General features: G+C 34.8%; 1 protein-coding gene across 5 annotated transcripts; it reads right to left on the bottom strand.

The window, feature by feature from the left end:
• Nucleotides 1-207: 207 nt before the first annotated feature.
• LOC107899523 (auxin transporter-like protein 2) lies at nt 208-4821 on the bottom strand. 5 transcript variants are annotated; one of them, XM_016825261.2, is made up of 9 exons: nt 3851-4821; nt 3396-3616; nt 3115-3300; nt 2900-3012; nt 2603-2786; nt 2397-2494; nt 1591-1798; nt 1213-1470; nt 208-702 (listed from the first exon to the last, which is right to left on the bottom strand). In XM_016825261.2, exons 2-9 carry the CDS (start codon nt 3570-3572, stop codon nt 475-477), a joined length of 1452 nt encoding a protein of 483 aa, XP_016680750.1. In that variant the 5' UTR covers nt 3573-3616; nt 3851-4821; the 3' UTR covers nt 208-474. The 5 variants fall into 5 exon arrangements, with proteins under 5 accessions (XP_016680750.1, XP_016680749.1, XP_016680754.1 ...); XM_016825260.2 differs by having other exon boundaries at nt 3874-4811; XM_016825265.2 differs by having other exon boundaries at nt 4445-4770.
• Nucleotides 4822-22202: the final 17381 nt, after the last annotated feature.

Raw genomic sequence — 22202 nt, 5'->3', positions numbered from 1 at the left:
GCAATAAATTAAATAAAAGCACTGTACACCCATACCCTTTGGTTTCTTTTCTTTATTATAACAACTTACTGTGGGAACATGATAGTTGTAATAATTGGCATTCCATATTAAAAATCAAGTTTCATTGTTTTGGAATGAACATCCAAAATTTTTATACATTATCTCAACCAAAGGATATGAGAAAAAGATAGTAGAAAGCTAAACATATGGTATTTAATTAGGCCTATGCTTTTGATTGCAAAGGAATCATCACAAATTCAACACACTATTTTTAATTTACTATTTTAAGAGAAGGGGTTGAGGGAAAAAAATAGAAAAAAAAAAAGACAAAATCCAGCACACATCACATGTAGGGGAGACATTGGTATCTTCCCATGTATGATACAAAGATATATGGAGGGAAAACAGGGAATTCATATTGTTTCTTTCTTTGGTTTTTTTTTCTTGCTATATATGTTTTTGGGTTGAGTCAACTCAGTGGTGGTTTGCAGCAGCTGCTGCTGCTCCGGTTGATGGAGGTGGCTTGCATTGATAGCACTTAGCGAACAAGCCGAAAGTGTCGATTTGCCTGATGAAATTGGTCATGCTAGCCCATCCACCGAACCCAAATCCAACCACCAAAACCCACACCACTATGAAGGCATTGAAGGCATACATTGCAGTCCAGCTTGGCATGAAGAACGGAGGCTTTTCTGCTGCATTCTGCTTAAGAAGAAAACGTGAAAACTTAAAAATTAGAGAATGGGGTTTGGCATGTGTTGGAGTTGAAGACCGAAGTGGAAGGAAAAGGGTCAAGTCAGCCAGCTCATGCACATCCAATCTAACACAGTGTATACAGCGCTGCAACTGTAGCATATAACTAAATGAAAAGGACTTGCCAACTATCCAATTCTTCTCGTAATGTTTCCAAATCCAAGCCTTAAATGCATTTGTACATTTGCTGCAGACTTTTAACTCCCTTTTTATTCTCTCTCCACACATTTTGGCCAAAGCTAGCTACGACTATGTGGAATAATGTGTGAAATATTGCTCATCAAACCCACCTACAGGACTGACCGTGTCCATTGCCCACTTCATTTTAAAAGACCAATTTAACCCAAATAAATAAAGATAACTACAACTTGCAGTCTAGGCTAGTGGGACAACAAGATAATGGTCCTAGTGAGTTGAAACTTTTGTAAAGGAAAAGGATCAGTAACTGTGATGATTTACCTGTCGGGCAGAGGCTTTTCTGTAGGTGAGCATATGGGCTAAAGCTGGGATGATGTAGACGGTGAAGCTGACCAAAAGAGCACCGACTGCGGAGTTAATGGGGCCAAAGAAGGGGAAGATGATGGCCAGGAACCAGATCGGAATCACCACTGGCAGCCTTGCCAGCGCCCTCAAACATATGCTTTTTGTGTCGTGCATCCCAATCACCTTCTCCCACACGAAGTACAATGGAGTGCAGGCGAACCCAAATGTTATGAACTGCAACCCAGTTCATCGAACCACACTGTTACTTTTACTATTAAAAGCATGATTCCATATTTAAAGTAACTCAAGTAATAGTAGTAGTCTTGCAAGCAATGACTTAAATATGGACTAGACCTGGTGAATAAGCATTAAGATGACGGCAGCATCACGGAAACCATTCTTGGGGAGGAGAGAGAAGGCGTTGGAATGGTTGAGCAGCTCGTCCCCGAATGCCCAGTAGACGGCAGAAGCGGATGGAAGGGTTAAGGTAAATACGTATAATGTGGCCATTAAGTATATGTACTTGAATTTTTGAGGCTTCCACATTGCATGCATGATTTCCCTGAAAAGATAAGGACAAAAAGAAATTCCTTTACTTAGAATTTCCTTACTTAGAAATTAAAAAAAAAGTGTAAAAATGGGGTAATTAATAATAATGATGTTCATTCATTATTAGCTTATAGTCATTTATAAGAAGCTTATTTGGAAATATACTCAAACTGCCTAAATACCCTCCCGCCATTGGATGGCAGCTCAAGTAACAGGTAGGGGAATTACAAAAACGTTGCTTTAAAGTTCTTCTAATATAATACTATGATAGAGAAATTACGGTACAGGTAAAGACAAAGGAGACTAGACTAGACTAGACTAGATTAAGGTCAGAATCACGGTGTAACATGGAAAAACAATTCACAAACAGTTGAACATTTGACTATTATACAATTTAAATTTCCCTAGAGAAATGGAGAAAGGATTTTAATGTTGGTTTCTGAGTAAACAAAAGTAGTTTAGTTTGCATGATTTTGTCTGGGTCTCGAACCCCAAGATTACCGGCAAAAGCTGCAAAGAGAAGCCGTGTAGAAGCAAAAGAAAAAGGAAGAAAGGGAATAGAGTGAAATCAAGTGTTATCTTGTAAGTTTTGAAGGGGGAAAAAAGCTTACACAGTCACAGCATGTCCACCAAAGGTGTATAGAATGTTGGTGGCTCCGGTGAAGTAGAGCACTAACTTTTTTGGACCGCTGTGCGTAACTCCGTCAACCTGATCAGCAAAAAGAGAATCATATGTAAAGAGAAGATAAAAAGCATTGCATGTGGAGGAAGACGAAGGCCGTTTATTTGTTGGTTTTTAACTCTTTTTTCCCCTTACCTGACCGTGAACAAAGGCAGCTATTGCCAAGTACCAGGCCGTATAGGTGGTCATCCCAAGACCTAGGAAAGACCAAATACGGTAGTTGTGAAAGGAAGGAATGAAAACTGTGGTTGCGCAGCAAGCTCCAAAAATATAGGTCCATGTCCTTTTGTCCAATTTATCATTGATGTAGTAAATATTGCTGTTATCATACAAGTAACAGAAATGGTTAAAAAAGAATGATACCCAGTTTCAGAATCAGCTTAAATTTGAGGTTGAATGGAGAAGAAAGATGAATAGTTTACGTATACTAACCTTGCACAAGCTATAAGTTGTATGACAGATCCGAATAAGAGGAAGGTACAGTTGAAGGCAAGTCCAGCTGCCTTCCAGTATGGACCCAGCAGCCCATCAAGCACTTCAAACCACTGCAATCCCAAAACAGTGTAGTAGTTAACAACAGTGATCGTTTGAGATTTTTTTTTTCCTAGGGTTCTTCTGCTAACTAAGCAATAACAAGCAACACGAACCTGGATGACATGGTTCTTGAAGCTGACGTTCTCTTTCTCTTTCCTGCTTCTGTACTCTATATAGAGCACACTGATGATATAGGCAGTCCAGCTTCCCATTAGTCCATAGAATACCTGAAGCAGAATTCCCGACAGCATACCCAGTTGAGAGAAAGAATAGGGTAGTGTCAACAGCACTTGAGCCACCTAGGGAAGAGGGAAAAAGAAAAAGATAGTCATTTTAAGAGCAGAGAAGGAAATGATGGGTTGAACGTAGTAATGGTTGTGTTGGAAAAGAGTACTTGATTGGAAGCGCAGCTGAACCAGGCATCCCAAGCTGAGCCACCATGCCAGAGGAGGTTTTTAACACTAAACAATGATTGTTGTTCTTCTTCATCTTTGTCTTCTTCTCTGGTTTCAAGTTCCATCTCGGTTAAGTTTGAGACTATTGCTTCTTCTGCTTGCTTCTGAGGCAACATTGTCTTGGTTTTTCTCTAAAGCCAATGTCTAAATCCTGGTAGATCTGGAACATATAAAAGACAATCAATGAGACAAAAAAAAAACTATGTCTATAATCAAAACGGATCAGTCCCAAGATAACGAAAGTCAATAGCACCCCAGATCCAAAACCCCAGCAATCTCATCCAATACGTAGAAAAAGATAAACTAAAACTTCCATCCCATAGAGAACAAAAAGGAAATAGTGTTATTGACATTTTTCACTATCCCAACCAAAGAGAAAGAAACTTCCCCCTACCCTGACTACCACTTTGAACGAACCTTGTTTCTGAGTTGTCTCTTTCGTGTAAAGAAAAAAAAAAGGATTGTAGAAAATCAAGCAGAGATCTATCAATGACCCAAGAATGAGTGGGATTTAAAAGGGTGTCCTTTGCTTGAGTTGATCTATCACCTTTATTTGTTTTCTCCTTCTCAAGAATGGAAAAAGAACAGACTTTGATAAAAGTATTGTATCAGATGGAAAAAAAGGAAAAGCCAAAGAAGGTATATTGGAGGGGGCAGTGTGAGAGTTTATGACTTCTCCATCCCAAGAGTTGGCAGAGAGAAAGAGAGAGAGGGGTTTTATATGGTTCCTGAAATAATTGCCACAGTAAAGCTCCTTACTTTAATGCAGCCACCAATTTCCTCAGCTGAAAGAAAAAATATATATATGAAAAATGAAATCAGTGCAGTGAATCAGCCAAAGACGGCGAGCCCTTAAAAGAAGGGAAAAGGAAAATATCTCACTCTCCTCCCCTCACCCAACTCAACTTAAAAGAAGGTATACAGTGGTTGAATAAAAGACCCTTTTTGCTTCTATTCAACTAGCTATTTATATAATGATATACAGTACCATTTCATCATACAGGATTTCACTATTTGTGTTTTCAACTCCTACCCTCAACAGTAAGGGGAAGAAAAGGGTGAGAGTGACTAAACCCCGAATTGGGAGTGAAATCCACTTGGGATTCGATGCTTGGGGATATTGTGTGGGTTGGTTTGGGTGGGTGAAGAGAGAATTAGAGATCCAAGCGACTGAGACGTTGTTCTAATCACAAATGAGTGTGAGACTCAACCTAACCAAAACCATTACACCCTTCGCTTTTTATAGCAGAGCCCCTTTGCCAACTTCAACAGCTAACTTATTCATCCCTGTCAAGTGCTTGCTTGCATTTATGAAACGGTGGCTCAGTGCATGCCAGGATTATTTTATTTATTTATATCTATCTCTAAACTTCTCGTTTCCGATGCTCTTAAATTACGTTATTTTAAAGAAATACTGCTGCTGTTGGTATTGCCTAAGCTGAAGGCTGAAGCTTAGATCCAAATCCAAATATAGGGGGTCTATTAAATTCCGTAGTGTCTTGTATTGTAATGCTGGATTCAATTTTTCCTATTCAATGGAGACTTCATCAACCCCTCCCCCAATCAATGTAAAGGAATCCCCATCTCCCACTCTATCTCACCAACGCGTCAACTTAACTGCCAATCATTATTTCCACAACTTGTCCAGTGTAACCGGGGCGTTGTTCGCACGCTCCTTACGGCTCTGGTGGTAACACTTGACCAAAGTCCCCCCCATGTAAAGATACGATGAGAATTTTTTCTAAGAAATTAAATATAATCATGATTATAGTTGTCACTTGAATTGAATTTGAATAATTGGGTATATTAATTTAAACTCAAGATTTAATTGAGTTATTCAAGTTTTAATTTTTGTACGCAGATTAAAACTCAAACTTGATTCAGCTTAATCGTATTTAAGCTTGAATTCGTTGGTATTTGTGTTCTTTTTATATAATAAAAGTAATAATATAGTTACAACTAAAAAATATATAAAATTAAAATTGTTTAAATAAAAACAAAAAATAATGTATTTATAAAATAAATAGACAATGCATTAATTAAAACCATTTTGATATATCAAACCAAACGTATAAGTAATAACCTGAAACTTGGACGGCTCAACTCATTGTGTGGCCCTTTAATCGGACGGCTTCATCGTGTGGCCCATTGTGGCCCGCTCTCCATTATCTTCACAATTCATTAAAACTCCCAATTTCATTTACTTTTGTTAGGAAAAAAAATAGAATTTATATTTATTTCAACTTTTTTACAAAGAATAATTGGTAACAAAATTCAATAAATATTAATAGTGTTCGCTAGATATCCTAATTTTGATAGGAAAAAGGTGTGGACAGATTTCAATTAAAAATAATTAAAATTTATATTATTATTTTTTAAGTGTTTGAGTGAGTTGGTGATCCTATCTTAATTAGAAAATACTAAAAAATTAGTTTTTTTCTTTATAAAATGAAAAATATTACTATGATTATGTGTTGTTTTAAATATTTTTATATATATATTTTTTAAAAAATACACATAATAAAATCTAAATTTAAAACACCATAATATTTAACATTTCAACTATAACCTCATTTAATTTTTTTTATCACATAAGGTTTTTGTTTTCACCTACAAATATGCCACAACCTAGTATAAGTTAATAGCTTGCTAAGAACATATCACTAAATCTATGAGAAAAGCTGTCATAATTAATTTATCCAAATTAAAGTACTTAAAGAAGGTGGTGAGGGCGGCAATGGTGGTGCGGAGCCACCACAGGAAACACCCACGAAGACCCGTTCAAAGGGGGATTTGTCGGCTTGGTGAGGGTTATGAGCTTGGCCCTCGCTACTCATCCAGCACATCTTCCACTATTGCTTTGCTCACTTCAAAAGAAAACTAAAAAAAAAAAAATCCATCCCAAGTTAATCCCTCTTTAGTCATTACTCAATACTTTTGCCTCTCCTTTCCATCTCCCTTTGAGCTAAGTGACTCTACATTTTGACCAGTAAAATCCACGTAAGTTTTATTGTTGAAAACTATGAGAAGACTGAAAAAATGTTTGAGGGAATATCCATTTCTTGACCAATTTTCAATAGATTAGATTATTTCCATATTTGAGTTATTGATAATTTATTGAATTAAATTTTTGGATTGTGCTGATATTGTGGAATGTATCTATTCCACCAACGAAGATCATATCACTTAAAAAAACATATATGGAGGATAGGATCAAGTTTATCGAATCCTTTGGATCAAGGAAATTAGATTGGATCGAATCACTGAAGACTTAGCTGCTAGTAATCCTTGTTTACCTTGTTTGTGATTATTATATTGTATTCAACTTTTTTAGTTGTTGTTAAATAGTGATTATGATGGATCTTCTTTATGTTTGCAAGTCTTGAAATAGTCTATATAATTGAGAGACTTGTTTAGGTTGATGTACAGAATATAAAGAGCACTAATCTGTTAAAATGAGGAACATTATTTGTGAGAGTGAATTTCTGATTGTAAAACTTTTGTGCTGTGGTTTTACAAACTAAGTTCTTAGGAGGAGAATTTAATGGTGAGAAATCTAGTCTTCAAAGGTACAAGAGTGAGAAATTGTCAGGAGATGTGATAGATTTAAGTTCACTGGTTGTAATTGTTTGAGTATAGTAGATTATTTTCACTGAACTAGACCCCGCAAATGTAGGGAAACCGAACTATGTAAATAAACTTTGCTATCCCTTCTTTTATTCTTTGCTTCGTAGTGCTTGAAGAAGTGCCCACTCCCTTAACTACTTCTTCCAAGCACTTTGCTTGTGTCTCAACAATTGTTCACGCTAACATTTTACCATAGTACTTTGTTTTAAATTTTAGTAAAATTAGTTTGGTTATTAACTGAAATAGAAGTTGTAATATTATTTTTACAAAGTATTTAAATTTACATAAAAAACTATTAACAATATTTTATTAAATAAAAATCATCTTTAATAGATAATATTACATTTGTAAATTTTATTAAAGCCACAATATGATTTTTTAATTTGAAAATTAAAAAAAAAATCTTATCTAAATTTCAAATGTTATTATAAGTGTATAACAATCACCTCTTGTATAATATCCACAAATTAGGTAGGCAATGAGACTATTATAAAGAATGTTGATTGTATAAATAAATTTTGTTGAATCAAACTAAAGTTTTGTTTGAAAATCTAAGAAATTAAGTACTGAATTTTTAATATTGAATTTAATAAGTACTGAATTTAAATTATATAAATTTTTATTGAGAAAAAAAATTATAACAATTTCTTGGTATTTACTTTTTTAGGTTTTCAATATAAATATATTGTTTGATAAATGTAAATTTTATATTTTAAAAGATAAAATATTAAAATATTAAAAAATATTTTAACAGTATCCAAAACTAATAATAAAAGAAATTATTTTAAATTATTATGGTTTAATTTTTATTTAAAAATAATATAATGTTGTGATGAAAAGAAAATTAATGATTTTCTAATTCATTTACTTGCAATTTTTAATGATTTTTTTATAAACATAATGTATTTCAAAAAATTAATTTTTTGAGTGAAATATGAAGAAGCTCTAAAGCCCCAATGTGAGGTAATAAGTGCAAAAAAGTAGTTGCTTGTTTTATTTTTCTTAAAAAAGCCATTTTCAAACCATTAAAAAAAATAGTAATGAGATTTTTAACATATTGGGAGAAATATCATGTATGCTTTAGTGGGAGAAGTAATGATTTTGTTGGTGTTTTCAAAGAGGATCAAAATTCGGAGCATGTTTCATCCATGCACCTCACATGGGTCCAGCAATACCAATTTCTATCTCTCCTACATTTTCTACTATCAAATTTCTGTGTGGGAAAAAACAACTAAAGATTAATTACCACAAATGTTCTGATTTAATTAGCATCTTGATCAACTTTTTCTTATCTTGATTAACCATTATTATCATTCTTTGTCATATAAGATCATGGAGATTGAAAAACTACAAAATTGATTGACCAAATAGTTCAAAGTAACGTTAATGTCACTGCAATACCATGCATTGCTGTCGAGCTGCTGAGTGAAAGTTATGGTCTAAAGTAAATGTAATTGTTTCCATTCGCAAGAAAAGGTAAAGAAATGTGCAATAGTGATTGGTGGGTATGTCAAGCTCATAGACTTTAACCAAACCACTGAATTAATGAACTTGGTTACATGAATTAATCCTCACTTAAACTTTCATGGGAGTTAATAATGTAATCATGAAGGAATGGTTAGTGGATCTTTTGCATTGCCCCTATACTTTCCGCTAGGAGCATGCTTTAGAAAAAATATATATTGTTAAACAATGGAATCTTAAATTAAATAGACAAGTGGAAGTGTTTGGGGTTTTAAGTGGAGGGGCCATAACATCAACCCAAAGACGGAAATTGCCTTTTTGGTTTAGGGTAATTAGTGCCCTTTCGGGTCACTCCATGCCTAAAACTCACTTACGCAATGGTAGGACTCACCATATATTTCCCCCTTTATGGAAAATAATATGGAGTCTTACACAAAAGACGAAATATAAGTTTTAGAGTTATGTGATCCGAATTCTTATTTTTTTGTGAAAAAAATAAATACTAAACTAATTACATAATAGTATTCTGAAAAAGAAAATATTATTATTCTTATCCAATTCCATTAATGTGCGCGTCATCAGATGAGGAGCATCGGACACTTGCAAATTATTTGTTCCGATCAAGGCTTGTTTTGCTAAATAGTCTGCAACTTGATTTTGATCTCTCGAAATGTACAGCAATAACCACCGCTTTTCTTGAAATAAAATACTTTGCATACGCCTAATTAACGCTGAATTCACCTCGGTAGAGGTACTTTCAAGTATAGCTTTAACAACTTCGAAACTATCAGATTGTATGATGACTTCATCGTGACCCCTTCGTTGAATTAGCCTGAGACCCTCCAAAATACCCCAAAGTTTAGCATTAAAAATAGAACATTTTTCAAGGCGACAATTGTACCCAAAGATCCAACCTCCATTAGCATCACGAACAACTCCTCCGGCGGCTGCATTTTCAGATCCTAATTGCAATACCCCATCAGTTTAAGAAAAATCAGATCTTCAAAAGATTCTTTTTCAACGGGAGGCTTAAAATTGCCTTTAAAATCTGCACTCAAAGCTGAGAAAAGTTGATTCACCCAACTTAAAGAAACTTGAACAATCTTCCTTGAGCTCCAAGATTTTCCTTGAAAAATGAATAAGTTGCGGTTCTTCCAAATGCGCCAAATAAGAAGACCAAATAGACAAGCCCAACTGGATCCTTCCTCATGAACCATGCTATTATTCTGTAAGTTAACACGAAGCCAATCCTGTGAATTATTAGAGAAAAATTCGATAAATGATTACCTGGGATGACTTGATTCTAGACGTCTTTAGCAACATCGCAATCTCTCAAAATATGTAGAATGTCCTCCGAATGGAAACCACAGATGGAGCAAGAGGGGTCAACTGCTAGACCTCGTCTGACCCATTCCACATTACTAAGGAGCCTTCATTGTAGAGTAGTCCAAATGAAAAACTGAACCCGTTGAGGACCTGGTAGCTTCCAAACACTCTTCCATTTCTCATCTTTCGGATTCGAATCACCTTCCTTTAACATCTTATAAGCTGATTTGACTGAAACAACTCCAGCCGAAGTGTGACACTAAGAAATTTTATCAGGGCCAGTAGATGGATTAGGAGGCGGAATGCCCTTAATAAGCTGAATCACATCATCTGAAAGCCAAACCTAAAAAAGATCAAGGTTCCACGAACCGTTCTTAGTGATCATCTCATTAAGGAGGCAATCTGAATCTTGAATAACATTATTTGAAATATGTTGAAATAAAGGCCCCACACTTGGGATCCAATTATCCCTCCAGCATTAATTTTATTTCCATCTCTAACGGACTAGAAAATATTTTCACGAAGTAACGGCCAAAATTTAGAAAGAGACCTCCAAAGAAAAGAACTTCTATTCCGAGCAATGTAATCCGGCAAATCCTCCTTCAAATGATACTTCGACCGAAGCACACGAACCCATAAAACATCCTTGTTAGACACAATATTGAAACCCAATTTCAAAAGAAAGGATATGTTTTGATCACGAAGTCTTTTCAGCCCTAGACCACCACACCACTTAGGTTGACAAATTGAATCCAACCCCACCAGTGACATCTTTTTTCTGTTGTCCGAAGATCCCCAAATAAAATACTTCACCAGACTTTTAATCTCATCACTGTTTTTTTAGGAATCATAATAGATTGCATAAAATAGCTAGGGATGGATAAAAGAACTGACTGAGCTAGAGTAACACAACCAGCAATAGAGAGTTTTTTGGAGTCCCAACTGTGTAGCTTCCCTCGAAATTTTTCAACCACAAAATTCATAGTGTTATTTGTCAACCTTTGATGGAAAAGAGTAACCCCAAGGTAACACCCGATATCGTGAACTTTTTGAAAGCCAAATAAGAAATTGATCATATCAGTTAAAGAATCATCCACCCCTCTAGAGAGAAAAAATTTGGTCTTCCTTGCATTAATAAGATGCTCAGAGAAACCTCAGAATCGATCCAGAATATCTTTTATGATCTTGCCATGCACCAAGTCCACTTTGCTGAAAATAACTAGGTCATCAGCAAAGAACAAATGTGAGATAGGTAGCCTATGTTGAGAAAGTCGTATTGGGTTCCACTTACCCACCGAAATAGCTGAATGAATCGAATGACCAAGCCATTCCATGCAAAGCACAAAAAGATAGGAAGGGAGCGGACACCCTTGTCTAATACCTCTAGAAGGTCTGAATTTAGACAAAGGGACACCATTCTACATAACCTGCATAGTAGAATTCGAAATAGAGGACATAATAACTTTACTGAGATACAAAGGAATACCTGCGACTTGGAGAGAAACATGAATAAAGTCTCATCTCACTCTGTCATAGGCTTTCTCTAGATCGATTTTAATTGTCATCCATTCTTTTTTTCTAACATCTCATGGAGTAAATTACCTCTTGAGCGGTGATAATGTTGTCGGTTATGTTCCTATCTGCAATAAAGCTAACATGTTCCTACGTAATAATTTTTGGGAAAACTTGCTTAAAATGTTTAGCAATTTACCTTCATTACCAGCTTATAAATGACATAACAGAGGCTTATTGGAAAAAACTATCCAAAGCCTTCTGGATTCGCCACCTTAGGAATGAAAACGATCAGGGTATTATTCAATTCAGCCTCAACAGAACCCCCATTGAACACCTTTTTGACCCAATCACAAATTGTCCCCTCAATTTTACTCCAGTAATTCTAAAAAAAGAGGGCATGAAATCCGTCACTTTCCGGAGCTTTAAGAGGAGCCATATCAAAAAGGGCATCCTTAATTTCATCATTAGTAACCGGCTTCCCCAAAAAATTAATATCATCATGCTCCAGCTGAGGAAACTTACTAGGAGGAAAAACACCAATAGCACCAAGACGTTCCCCATAAAGATTTTGGAAAAAAGTATTCGCTTCAGCCTCAATAGCTTCCGGGTCAAAAATCCAATCCCCGTCGTTATTCCAAATAGCAGTTATGCAGCTACTTTTCCTTCTTTGCAAAGTTCGAGAATGGAAGAACTTTGTATTATGGTCACCCAAGCGCAGCTAATCAAATCTCACTTTTTGCTTCCAAAGGAGTTCTTTATTATGTAAAACATACTCAAGCTCTTGTTTAAGATTATAATCCACCTGAGCTAACCGATTCGAACAAAAGAGATCCATTCTACTATGAACATTAGCAATTTTACGAACAATGTGTCTCTTTTTGGCAGTGATATGCCCGTAGACCTGCTTATTCCACTCTTTTAAATTAAGAGTAAGCTTGATAAGGAATCAACCATATCTCCAGTGAAAACCCAATTACCATTCATAAAATCATCAAAATCAAGATGTTCAGTCCAACCTGCCAAGAATCGAAAGGGTCTCCCTCTAGGTAAAATAACCCCCGGATTTTGATTCAAAAGAAGAGGACAGTGGTCGGACTTGATTTTAGGTAAATGAGTAACCAAACTATTAGGGAAATTACGAATCCATGCTTCATTACCTAACGCACGATCTAACCTTTCAAAAAGCGCACCCCGATGCAAAGTAAAAGGATATCCTCTAAAACCCAAATCATGCAACTCGACTTTCTCCACAAAATCTCCAAACTGGGGACATCTCTTTCTATTAGCAAAACCGCCAAACTTTTCAGTAGAAGATAGAATTGCGTTGAAATCACCAATAGCAATCCATGGAATATGACCTGATGGGATTGAAGACCTTAAGACATCCCAAAGATATTTAAGTTTTTGCCAATTGGGGCTGGCATAAACAAAAGAAATAAAAAACGGACTTGTAGAGGACATTTGCCAAACTTTAGTCAGAATAAACTGAGGATGACTACAAACCACCTCGACACAGATGGAATCTTTCCAACCAAGCCAAATACCTCCAGAGTAACCAATCGCCTCAACTCGATGGAAGTACTAGAAACTTAACTTTGCAATAATGCTATAAGCTTTAGCTCCACTGACTCTTGTCTCAAGCAAACAAACTATATTTGGTTTATTTTCCAAATTATATTCCCAAAAAATTCGAGGGAATTTAACACTGGCATGACCTTGGCAATTCTAAGAAAAAATTGTAAAATTCATAATAAAAACAAAAGGCTAGAAATCATACCATTATTGCTAAGAGACTAAATTCCCATCAATGTTTAAGCCTGCGGCTCCCGAATCATCAATAACATTTTGACTGGGATTTTGAGTAGAAAGAATATTCACCATCACCTTCATGGACTCTGTAGAGGGCTTAAGGTCGAGGGTCTCAGTGCGGGGGTCGGAGTTCCTTGTGGTACGGACTATGTTGCACAAGTAGTATCCGTATAGAACTAAATTTCTTCCATTTGATATTGATTAGAATAAACTTTTTCAATCTTTAAATAGATATAGTTGAAACTCCTCTTGTATTATTCAATTTTCAACATTAGTGAATTTTCTTCTCCACTACCCGTATTTTTTCCTGAAAAGGATTCCACGTAAAATCTATATGTTTTATTTTTCTTTCTTATTGTTTTATATTGCCATTATCCACATTCAATTTTACAATAAGAAAAGATTTTGTTCTCGTCTTCACCTTTTCCCTACCTTACATGTCTGACCAAGCCAGCTTAACACTAATTCTCATCAACTAAGTTAAACTATTTGACAACTTTAATATGATTAAAAGATGGTTAAAGTTAAATTACATGACTTTGATTAATGTGCCTCTTAGGGCTTGTTGAAAGTCGAAGGCAAACCTCTAAAATGGTTACCAACATTAATTTTAACAAAGTTCCACCTCTCTCTTTCTCTCATCGTCGCTTTTTCATGTATTAAATCACTCCATACTTGCAGCATTAACTATGCTTTGTCCTTGAATGATTGGAATTATAATGACGTCCCTTTCATGTGATAAAGAGCTCTCTCCAACTCCATCTGTTTGAAGGAAACCGCAGCTGTATACCACTGCTACATGCACTCGTTGGCAAGGAAGCCTTATTCCTATATACATATATAGTTGTCAAAGATGTACGTGAAATCGACATTATCGGTCAAGCTTCGAGCCTATAGCGAACTGCAAAAGCATTCTGGAAGGACCATTTGCTACCCAGTACCTGTTCCATTTACTTCAATAAGTCAAGGTTACCCTCCCTAAAGGACTAGTCGCTTATGGTTTTAAGTTGAAACACGTTGGCCAATTTTTATTGTGGTCCATACATTATTAAGCTTGTCAAAAACACCTGATATCGTTTTTCTTTTTATTTGCATTAATTTCTTTAACGGCTTCCTAATTAACTTTATTAAGTTTGATGTTGATCCTTTCTAATTAATTAAATTTTTTTTGTATATTAAATTCGAACCTGGGAGTGTAAAACCATAGACATATATATTATTACGTAGGCTAATGGCTGCAGCGTGAAGGGGCTAAATTGATTAATGGTGAGTGTTAGAATAATTATTATAAGCAGCCCATATTAATTGTCAAACGAAGTTTTCATAAAGAATAATGAGATGGGACATAAGTAGCATATGCTAACACACAGCACAATTATCTATCCTTTTCATATCTTCAATAATTCCCTCATCTCCCGCTTCTTGCAACCCATATATCTCAAGCTTGAATTATTGCAACCCTATAAATGTGTATATATATACACACACATACATATACATATATATAATTGCAGAAAGAAAGCAGAGAACTGTCAGTTTGGAGGAATTGGTCAAACCTTAGCAAAACTCTCAAAAAGTGAAAAAGAAAAAGAAAATATGAGATGTGATGTCTTCATATTTGGAGGGGCCATAGTCAAATCAATTAAGAATTTTAATTGGAATTAATTAAAATTTTGCAGATTAAAGTAAAGAATATTGTTGTTATGGGCAATACCAGTTGGTGATAATCGACTTGACGATAAGAAAAACGTGAAGCAAAATTCGGATAAGAGACGAACCACTGCTGTAATTTGGAGCTTAAATGGGACCTAGCATAAAACAAAATTGACGTGTAAAGGAAGGTCCATCATATATATTATTTTGTACCAAACTGTCAACTCTTGGTCCCCACAGCTATCAGAAATCAATGCCATCATAAATGGCTACTTACCATAACCTAATTTCCTTCTTCCTTGGAATATTGTTATGAGTTTGCTTTCAATATTTATTATTAAGATTATAAACCTTTTTTCTTTTCAGGTTTTCAAATTAATTATGATTTTCAATATCTATTATCATTTGATTTATTGATAATTTGTGTATTTCGAATTCTAAATCTCTACTATACTCCTCTTTCATGAATTAAACTAATGTAGGCAAATAAAAAGGCAAAAATACGCATAATAATTATTTGGGTAAAAGTATTATGAAAGTTTTTATATTAACATTCAGATTTTATTTTGTTTTATTTACTTAAAATATGGGTAATTAGATTAAAGACAAAGTTAGTTCTTTTTGTTAATTTTATTTTTCCATTTTTACCGTTAAATATTAGTGTAATTGACGGAATAACTAGATAATTATATGTAATGTATTAAAAATAATTAATAGCGTGTTTTAAACTTATAAGACGTGCTCTTTTTTTACCAAGTTTTATAAAAAGTATTTTGTTGAAAAAAGCTTCTATTGATGAATTTTATATTATCTATGACCTAAAAAGAAATTCATTTTTTACCAACTCTATTTACTGGAATTTTCTTTTGGGTTGTGATGTTATTAGAGCATGTTGATTTTATTGGATGAGAAAATATATATTGAATGCAAAATCGATCAGATATATCAAACGTGAAATGCCATGGGGACTTGTGTCATTGCCAAGGAGTAGTCGATTTCAATTGAGAATCTAGGGCCTACGGAGAAAAAAAAAGGGGAAGTAATTAAGAAGAAACATAACAATAATAATAATAGTACTACCATCAAAATCATCTCAAGTAAGATTTGAGCATCGAAACATGATGAGGAAGGTGCGTACGTGTTTATCCAGTTGGACAAAGTTGAGTCCATATCTAAGCATCACTTTGGGAGGGTCCCAAATTCTCATAGCAACCATGTGAATGCCCCCTCCATACACACACACACAAGTTTCCACTTGGTTGCTGCAAAGAGAAAATTAAAAGAGTTCCATACATGTATATAGATTCTTCTTCGTATGCAAGCATCAGCATGACGATTATGCTCAAGGGAAAAAGAAAAAAAATGCTTTGGTTTTTTGTATTCATTAATTAAGAGTATGGTAAGTTGTTGGATAATGATGATGGAAAAAAAAAAGAACCAAATTTGTTAATGCTAGAATAAAGAAAGAAAAATATTGATTAGAAAGGTCATAAGTGATGGAGTGGAATGATGAAAAAAAGGTGAAACTTGTGAGTTTCCAAGCTTCCCAAATATGCTTTTCAATTGGGTTTGTTTGTTTGTGCAATTTGTCATACGATCATGGTTTGGTCAATCAGTAAAGTGGAAGTGTGAGGCTTCTTAATTCCCTCTTTATAATTAACATCAATATATGGAGAGGGTTTGACTTATATAGAACTAAAGTAGTTTTATTAATTGACACATTATCATGGTTGGATGTGTTTATACCATTTGTCGTGGATGGATGGATTGTTTAGGGACGGTAATGTAGTGGGTGGGAGTGTGGGCAAGTACGGGTATTGTTAAATTTATTACTGTTTCATAGTTAATATGTTTCTACTTCATCACATTCCCTTCTCCATTATGGATATATAACATATTTATGAATGTTAAATACATCCATCCTCTCCCCACCTCGCTCTCATTCAATTTAATTTTTGTTACTTCTCTTTAATATTTTTAATATTTTTAAAGTTAAGTAAACATTTAAACATAATTCTTAAAAAAAATTCAAAAATAAAATATATGTTTTTTTTTCTATATTATGTTATTACATCTTTACTCTTTTAATAGTTTATATATACAAGGATAAAATAATAATTTCATATAGTGGAGTAGGAAGGATGAGACAAATAATTACCGTAACTATTCCATACTTACTATTAAAAAAAAATCCACCCTGCCTCACCCGCACCCACTTTAAAAAAAAATGTACTTCATTCGAGAAGGACTGGTTCAGAATTCATTAGACACTTAAAAATTATCCTATCTTAATATTGTTAAATTATTAATAAAAAAATTACAAGAGTATGAATTTCTCCCCATATATATATCCATATTTAATATTACAAACAGTGTTCAAATGCTGCCATATATTTCATTTTTTCAATACTTATCTTTTACTTTTTCTTTACTTTACTATAACTTAAACAGAATATGTGTGACACTTTTAATTCTGAAATCTAAAATTTTCAATCATAATATATTAAAATAATTTATTTATATTTTCCTTTTTTTTTTAAAAATTTTTTTCCTCAATCTCCTTAGAATCTTTTTCCAATAATGGTGGGGTCAGGAAGGACCTTTCCACGTGATGATTTCACCCTAAATAATCTTCTTTTAAGAAAACAACTAATTGATATTTAGACTCTTAATTTCTAAGGTGAAATGGTCTGTTAAGAGTTCTGATTCAATGGCCAAATTTAATTTTTGGTAATCTAAAATATATATCAGGGATTTGATTTAAATATATTTAATATAATGCAAAAGAGACCTAGAACAAGCTTTTTTTTACTGTAATATATACTAAATATATTATTATTAAAATACAACCGAACAATAAAATTTTAGTTGAAAGAAGGCCAAGAAAGGTATAAAAGATACATATGATCTATAATTGAAGAAGTGATCAAGTGAAGCTTTCAATTGGTAGGGTACGAGAGCAAAATGCGTGGCGAACATAAATCATGGTATCTTTCATGCTCGATAGAGTTAAATTGTTGACTAATTATGACTGACATATGTATTTATATATTTTAAAATTTAATAGAGGTAAAAAGAATTAGGTATATAATGCAAAATGATATATATATACTTCATTCCATATTGTATAAACAAATTTATGATTAATGAGTGGTGAAAAATCTATTCCAAAAGGTTAAAAATGAAACCCCAAGTTGCAATCATCGAGCATATATTTGACTTTATATAATATCATCTCTTGATTTTGTACATTCTATGTCTTTGACTTTATATAGTATGCCCCTTGGCTTATTATTATGCTTGATTGAAATTTTCATCAATCTATGGAACAGCTAGACGTAGAACTTATCCGCTATATGATAGGATGGGTTCAAAGTTATTTCTATGCTTAAGAAATCGGTGGCCTTGTAACACAAAAAGAAAATTATGGGTCTCTCGAGTGGTTCAGTCAGAGGAGGTGAAGGTTGTAAAGGAGGGATTTTGACAAAGTAAAGGTAAGCTGGAAGGAAAATGGTCTTGAAGATGCGCATATATGAGTATTTATACCAATGCCTTTAACGGCCTCTAAAGTATTCATTGGCATGAAAGTATGTGGGGACCATGTTGCCCATTGCATGTGATTGACTGAGGCATGCGTCTTTAGTCTGATAAAACTATGCCTTTAACCCTTTTATTGATTCTATTACCTAACATTGTGCCTCGAACCCTTTCGTTCGTTAAGTCACAAGCACTTAAAACTGTAATTAAACCAAGGACCTAGTTGCAATATAACCATGACCAAAGTTTGATTAGTGGCAAAGATCATTGCAATCCATTTCCACTAATGGTAATCAGATTTTATAATGGCCATTGGGTTTTACATAATCAGCTTAATTAAGCAGCTAATTGTATGTACTCAATTATAGAAAAATGTCATTTTTTAAAAATATTTATTAGATTAGGCCGATTATTTTTTTTTTGTAAAATGACAGGATTGGGCCAAAATAATGAAAGTTTTCAGCTGATTGTAGGAAAACGGTTCTAACTCTCCCAACGACTATTTTCTCCAACGGCTCCCCCTAAATAGTCACTTTTCTTTTCTATATAACCCCATTTCATTTTTTTCAACTCAATCTCAACTCTCTCTCACATTCTCAAATCTCTTTCAAATTTCTCTCAATTCTATCTTAATTTCTGTAACACCCTAAAATTTTGAGAATTTAATTGTGAGAATTTGTAGTAATTAAGTCTCTGTATCTGTGGTTGTGTGCTTTGTTTTTGTGATTAGGGTTTGGAGTTTGAGTCTCGTTGTTAACAGTTTTATTATTATTTTTAAAACAACCCTTGTCCATGTGTTATATAGTTAAGTTCAATTCAGTGTAAACTTATGATAAGAATGAGCCTATTGGTTCATTAGTTAAGCATCTGTCTGTATTCAATCTAGTTTCGAGTTCGAATCCCAAGGTATGCGATAGGGAATATTCTTTTTGCGAAGTGCTAGTATCTAACTGGAAGTTATTATTAATTAAAATTTTCGTCATCTTCCATTCGTCCCTTACTGTCACTGTTATTTTATTTTCCTTTTTCCTACTTCCCTTTACTTTTCTTTTTGATTCTTTAATTTTCTTCTTCATTTTAATCATGATCGTAAGTAAGTACGGGTCTAGACGAAGTTATACACCGTTAATTGCATTGATCGAAAGGTTAGTAAGTAAGTTTCACTGTCAATTCATTAAATTCTAGGGTTTATGTTCTGAATTGGGCATCTTGAGCGTATTGTGTAATCTATGATAATTAGTTGCTTGGTTTCCCTTTAGGCGGGGGTGTCGTGAGTAGCAAACCTCAACTCGACAAATTGAGTGACCGTTGTTAACTTTTCGGTAAGTTTGATTTCGTTGAAGGTTTCCTGTCGAAACCTTCGACTTAAAGTATTCTGTGTAAAATGTGCATTATTGTCGACAAAGTTGGTTGATTAAGTTATTGGATGGTCGTTTTAAGCTTCAGAGACTCTCCTCATTGTTGTTGCTTTTAAATATCTCCATGTGCGTGCTGAAAACCTTGAACTTTGCAAGTTTCAGTTACCGGAAAATGTGGCTGTCGACGCCACACGGCCAGGCACATGGGCATGTGTCCAGGCCGTGTGAGCCATACGGCTGTGTGCCAAGCTGCCTGGTTCATGTAACTCACTGTTTATCAATTTGGGGACACACGGGCAAGGGTTCACACGGGCAATGGACACGGGCATGTGTCTAGGCCATGTAACTTACTGTTTGTGGCTCAAGACCACATGGCCACGGATATGAGCGTGTGCCTAGGCTGTGTGAGTCACATGGACAAGGACAAGGGCATGTGTCCAGGCCGTGTAACTCACTGTTTATGCTTTAGAACCATACGGGCAAAGGAAATAGGTGTGTGTCCAGGCCGTATGGCATGTTAATGGGGCCTGAAACCTATTTTTGAGGCCTTAGTGTTGTTCAAAACTGATACTGGCCTCCCTAATATATGAATGATTGAATTAGATTATATGACAATTGTCTGATACTCTGATACTGATGTATGAATAACTTAATTGTATATGTACTGTGATACTTATTCTGATGTTGAACTGTCTTATTTATGTGTGAAACAATTTAGAATTACTGAATACATGTTATAATTATTTGTACTCTGCATTTGCATAGGCTGAGATATTGTGAAGAAGGAAGTAATCTGTTCTGAATTAGTGGCTAAGCCACAATGCGTTTAAATCTGATTTTGGCAATTTGTCACATTTTGATCTAGTAGCTAAGTTGCGTCTCTGTAAAAGAGTTAAATAGACACTCTAAGGTGTGCAGGGTTGGTTGGGCATTGAATGTCCTTAACAATGTGTTGGAATGGCTGAAGACGGTGTGTAGCAGATGGGGGTAGGAATATTGCATCTTAATCTGATTTGTATCGTATATGAAACTGAATTTGCTTATATATATAACTAATCTGTTCTGAATCTGAACTGAAATTACTTATGTAGAAAACTGAACCTTTGAATTCGAAACTATTTTATAAATCTGTTCTAATTGAACAAACTTTTTTTATGCACTAAGTTCACAACTCATTTTGTTATTGAATGGATTTCAGGTGGTCCTTAAACTTGAACGAGGCAGCGCATCGGGAGCTCAGTCAAGCTTTTATCTGTCTTTAAATTACTACTACTAAGAAATTTAGTATTCTATGGTATTGTAATGTTTGGAAAGACTTCATGCTTAGTTAATTTTTGTGGGGATATTACGTGATGAGTGGTTCATTTTGACTGCGTAATAAATGTGGTGTCTTTAGTGTCCTTAGTGTAACCCTCTGGACTTGGCCTGGACGTTTGGGTCGGGTTTAAGGTGTTACATTTAGTGGTATCAGAGCCAGGTTTGTCAATACTTGGACTGTGTTTGGGGCTCATAATGTGTGATAAAAGTAATTAGGTAATAAGTTAGTATCTGAATTATTTTGGAAAGTGAGACTTTAACGAATGACTGAGCCTCCGACGCTGATCCTGTAAGTATTTTTGTTTTGTATAATGATTGTATTACCTGAACTGTTATCTGGTTAAATGTTTTGATGTGAATTAGTGAAATCATCTTGTTGGATGTCTGAACTGATCTGTGCACTCTAACATTGTAGCTAGATTATCATAATGAGTTTACGTGGTAGTCGTAGACGCGGTATTTGAGAGCGTCGAGGACGTCGAGGAGGAACTCGAGTAGAGTCATCCTCTATGGGCAGTATGCCAAAATTGGAGAGTAGCGAAACAATTGGTACTCCCACTGCTGAGATGGAGTCCAAGACTCCGATGGCTGGGGATGACGCACTATTCCAGGCCATAATTTGAGAATTGGAGAGGTTCACAAGGACCCATTCGGGATTGAGAGGCTGAGAGTTGGTTACTGAACGACTCCAATCGAATAGGGCTGGATTATTTAGTGGCATCATAGGAGTCGCTCTTACTGTTGCTGAATATGGGCTCGAGGCTACTGAGTGAATTATGATTGATCTTGACTATACTCTCACTCAAAAATTGAGGGGTGTTGTGTCCTTACTCCAGGACGAAGCTTATCAGTGGTGGTTGATAGTTGAGTAAGGTGCTCAGCTCAAACTGGTTAACTGAGATTATTTCAAGAATGCCTTTGTAACACCCCTTACCCGAGACCTTCTCCGGAATCGAGTACGAGATGTCATCCAATTTAACTTACCGATTCGGAGCATAAAAATTTGCTTTTAAAATTAAATTCACTGTTCATAACAACACTGTCCACCTGCGCAACTGTCACTAATTTAATTATAACTTGAGTTACGAAACTCAAAATTTAAATCCGTAAATTTTCCGTGAAACTAGACTCATATTCCTA

The sequence above is a fragment of the Gossypium hirsutum genome, chromosome D04 (genome assembly GCF_007990345.1).
Source record: "Gossypium hirsutum isolate 1008001.06 chromosome D04, Gossypium_hirsutum_v2.1, whole genome shotgun sequence".
NCBI classification, from domain to species: Eukaryota; Viridiplantae; Streptophyta; class Magnoliopsida; order Malvales; family Malvaceae; genus Gossypium; species Gossypium hirsutum.
This window is presented reverse-complemented; position numbering and strand designations above follow the sequence as displayed.

Excerpts from the sequence above, each read along its gene's own strand:
- LOC107899523 (XM_016825261.2), bottom strand. The coding sequence starts at position 3,572 with ATGTTGCCTCAGAAGCAAGCAGAAGAAGCAATAGTCTCAAACTTAACC. Across the intron at positions 2,787-2,899 it reads CAACTTATAGCTTGTGCAAG|CAATATTTACTACATCAATG; the intron begins GTTAGTATACGT and ends GTATGATAACAG. Across the intron at positions 703-1,212 it reads GAAAAGCCTCTGCCCGACAG|AATGCAGCAGAAAAGCCTCC; the intron begins GTAAATCATCAC and ends CTTCTTAAGCAG.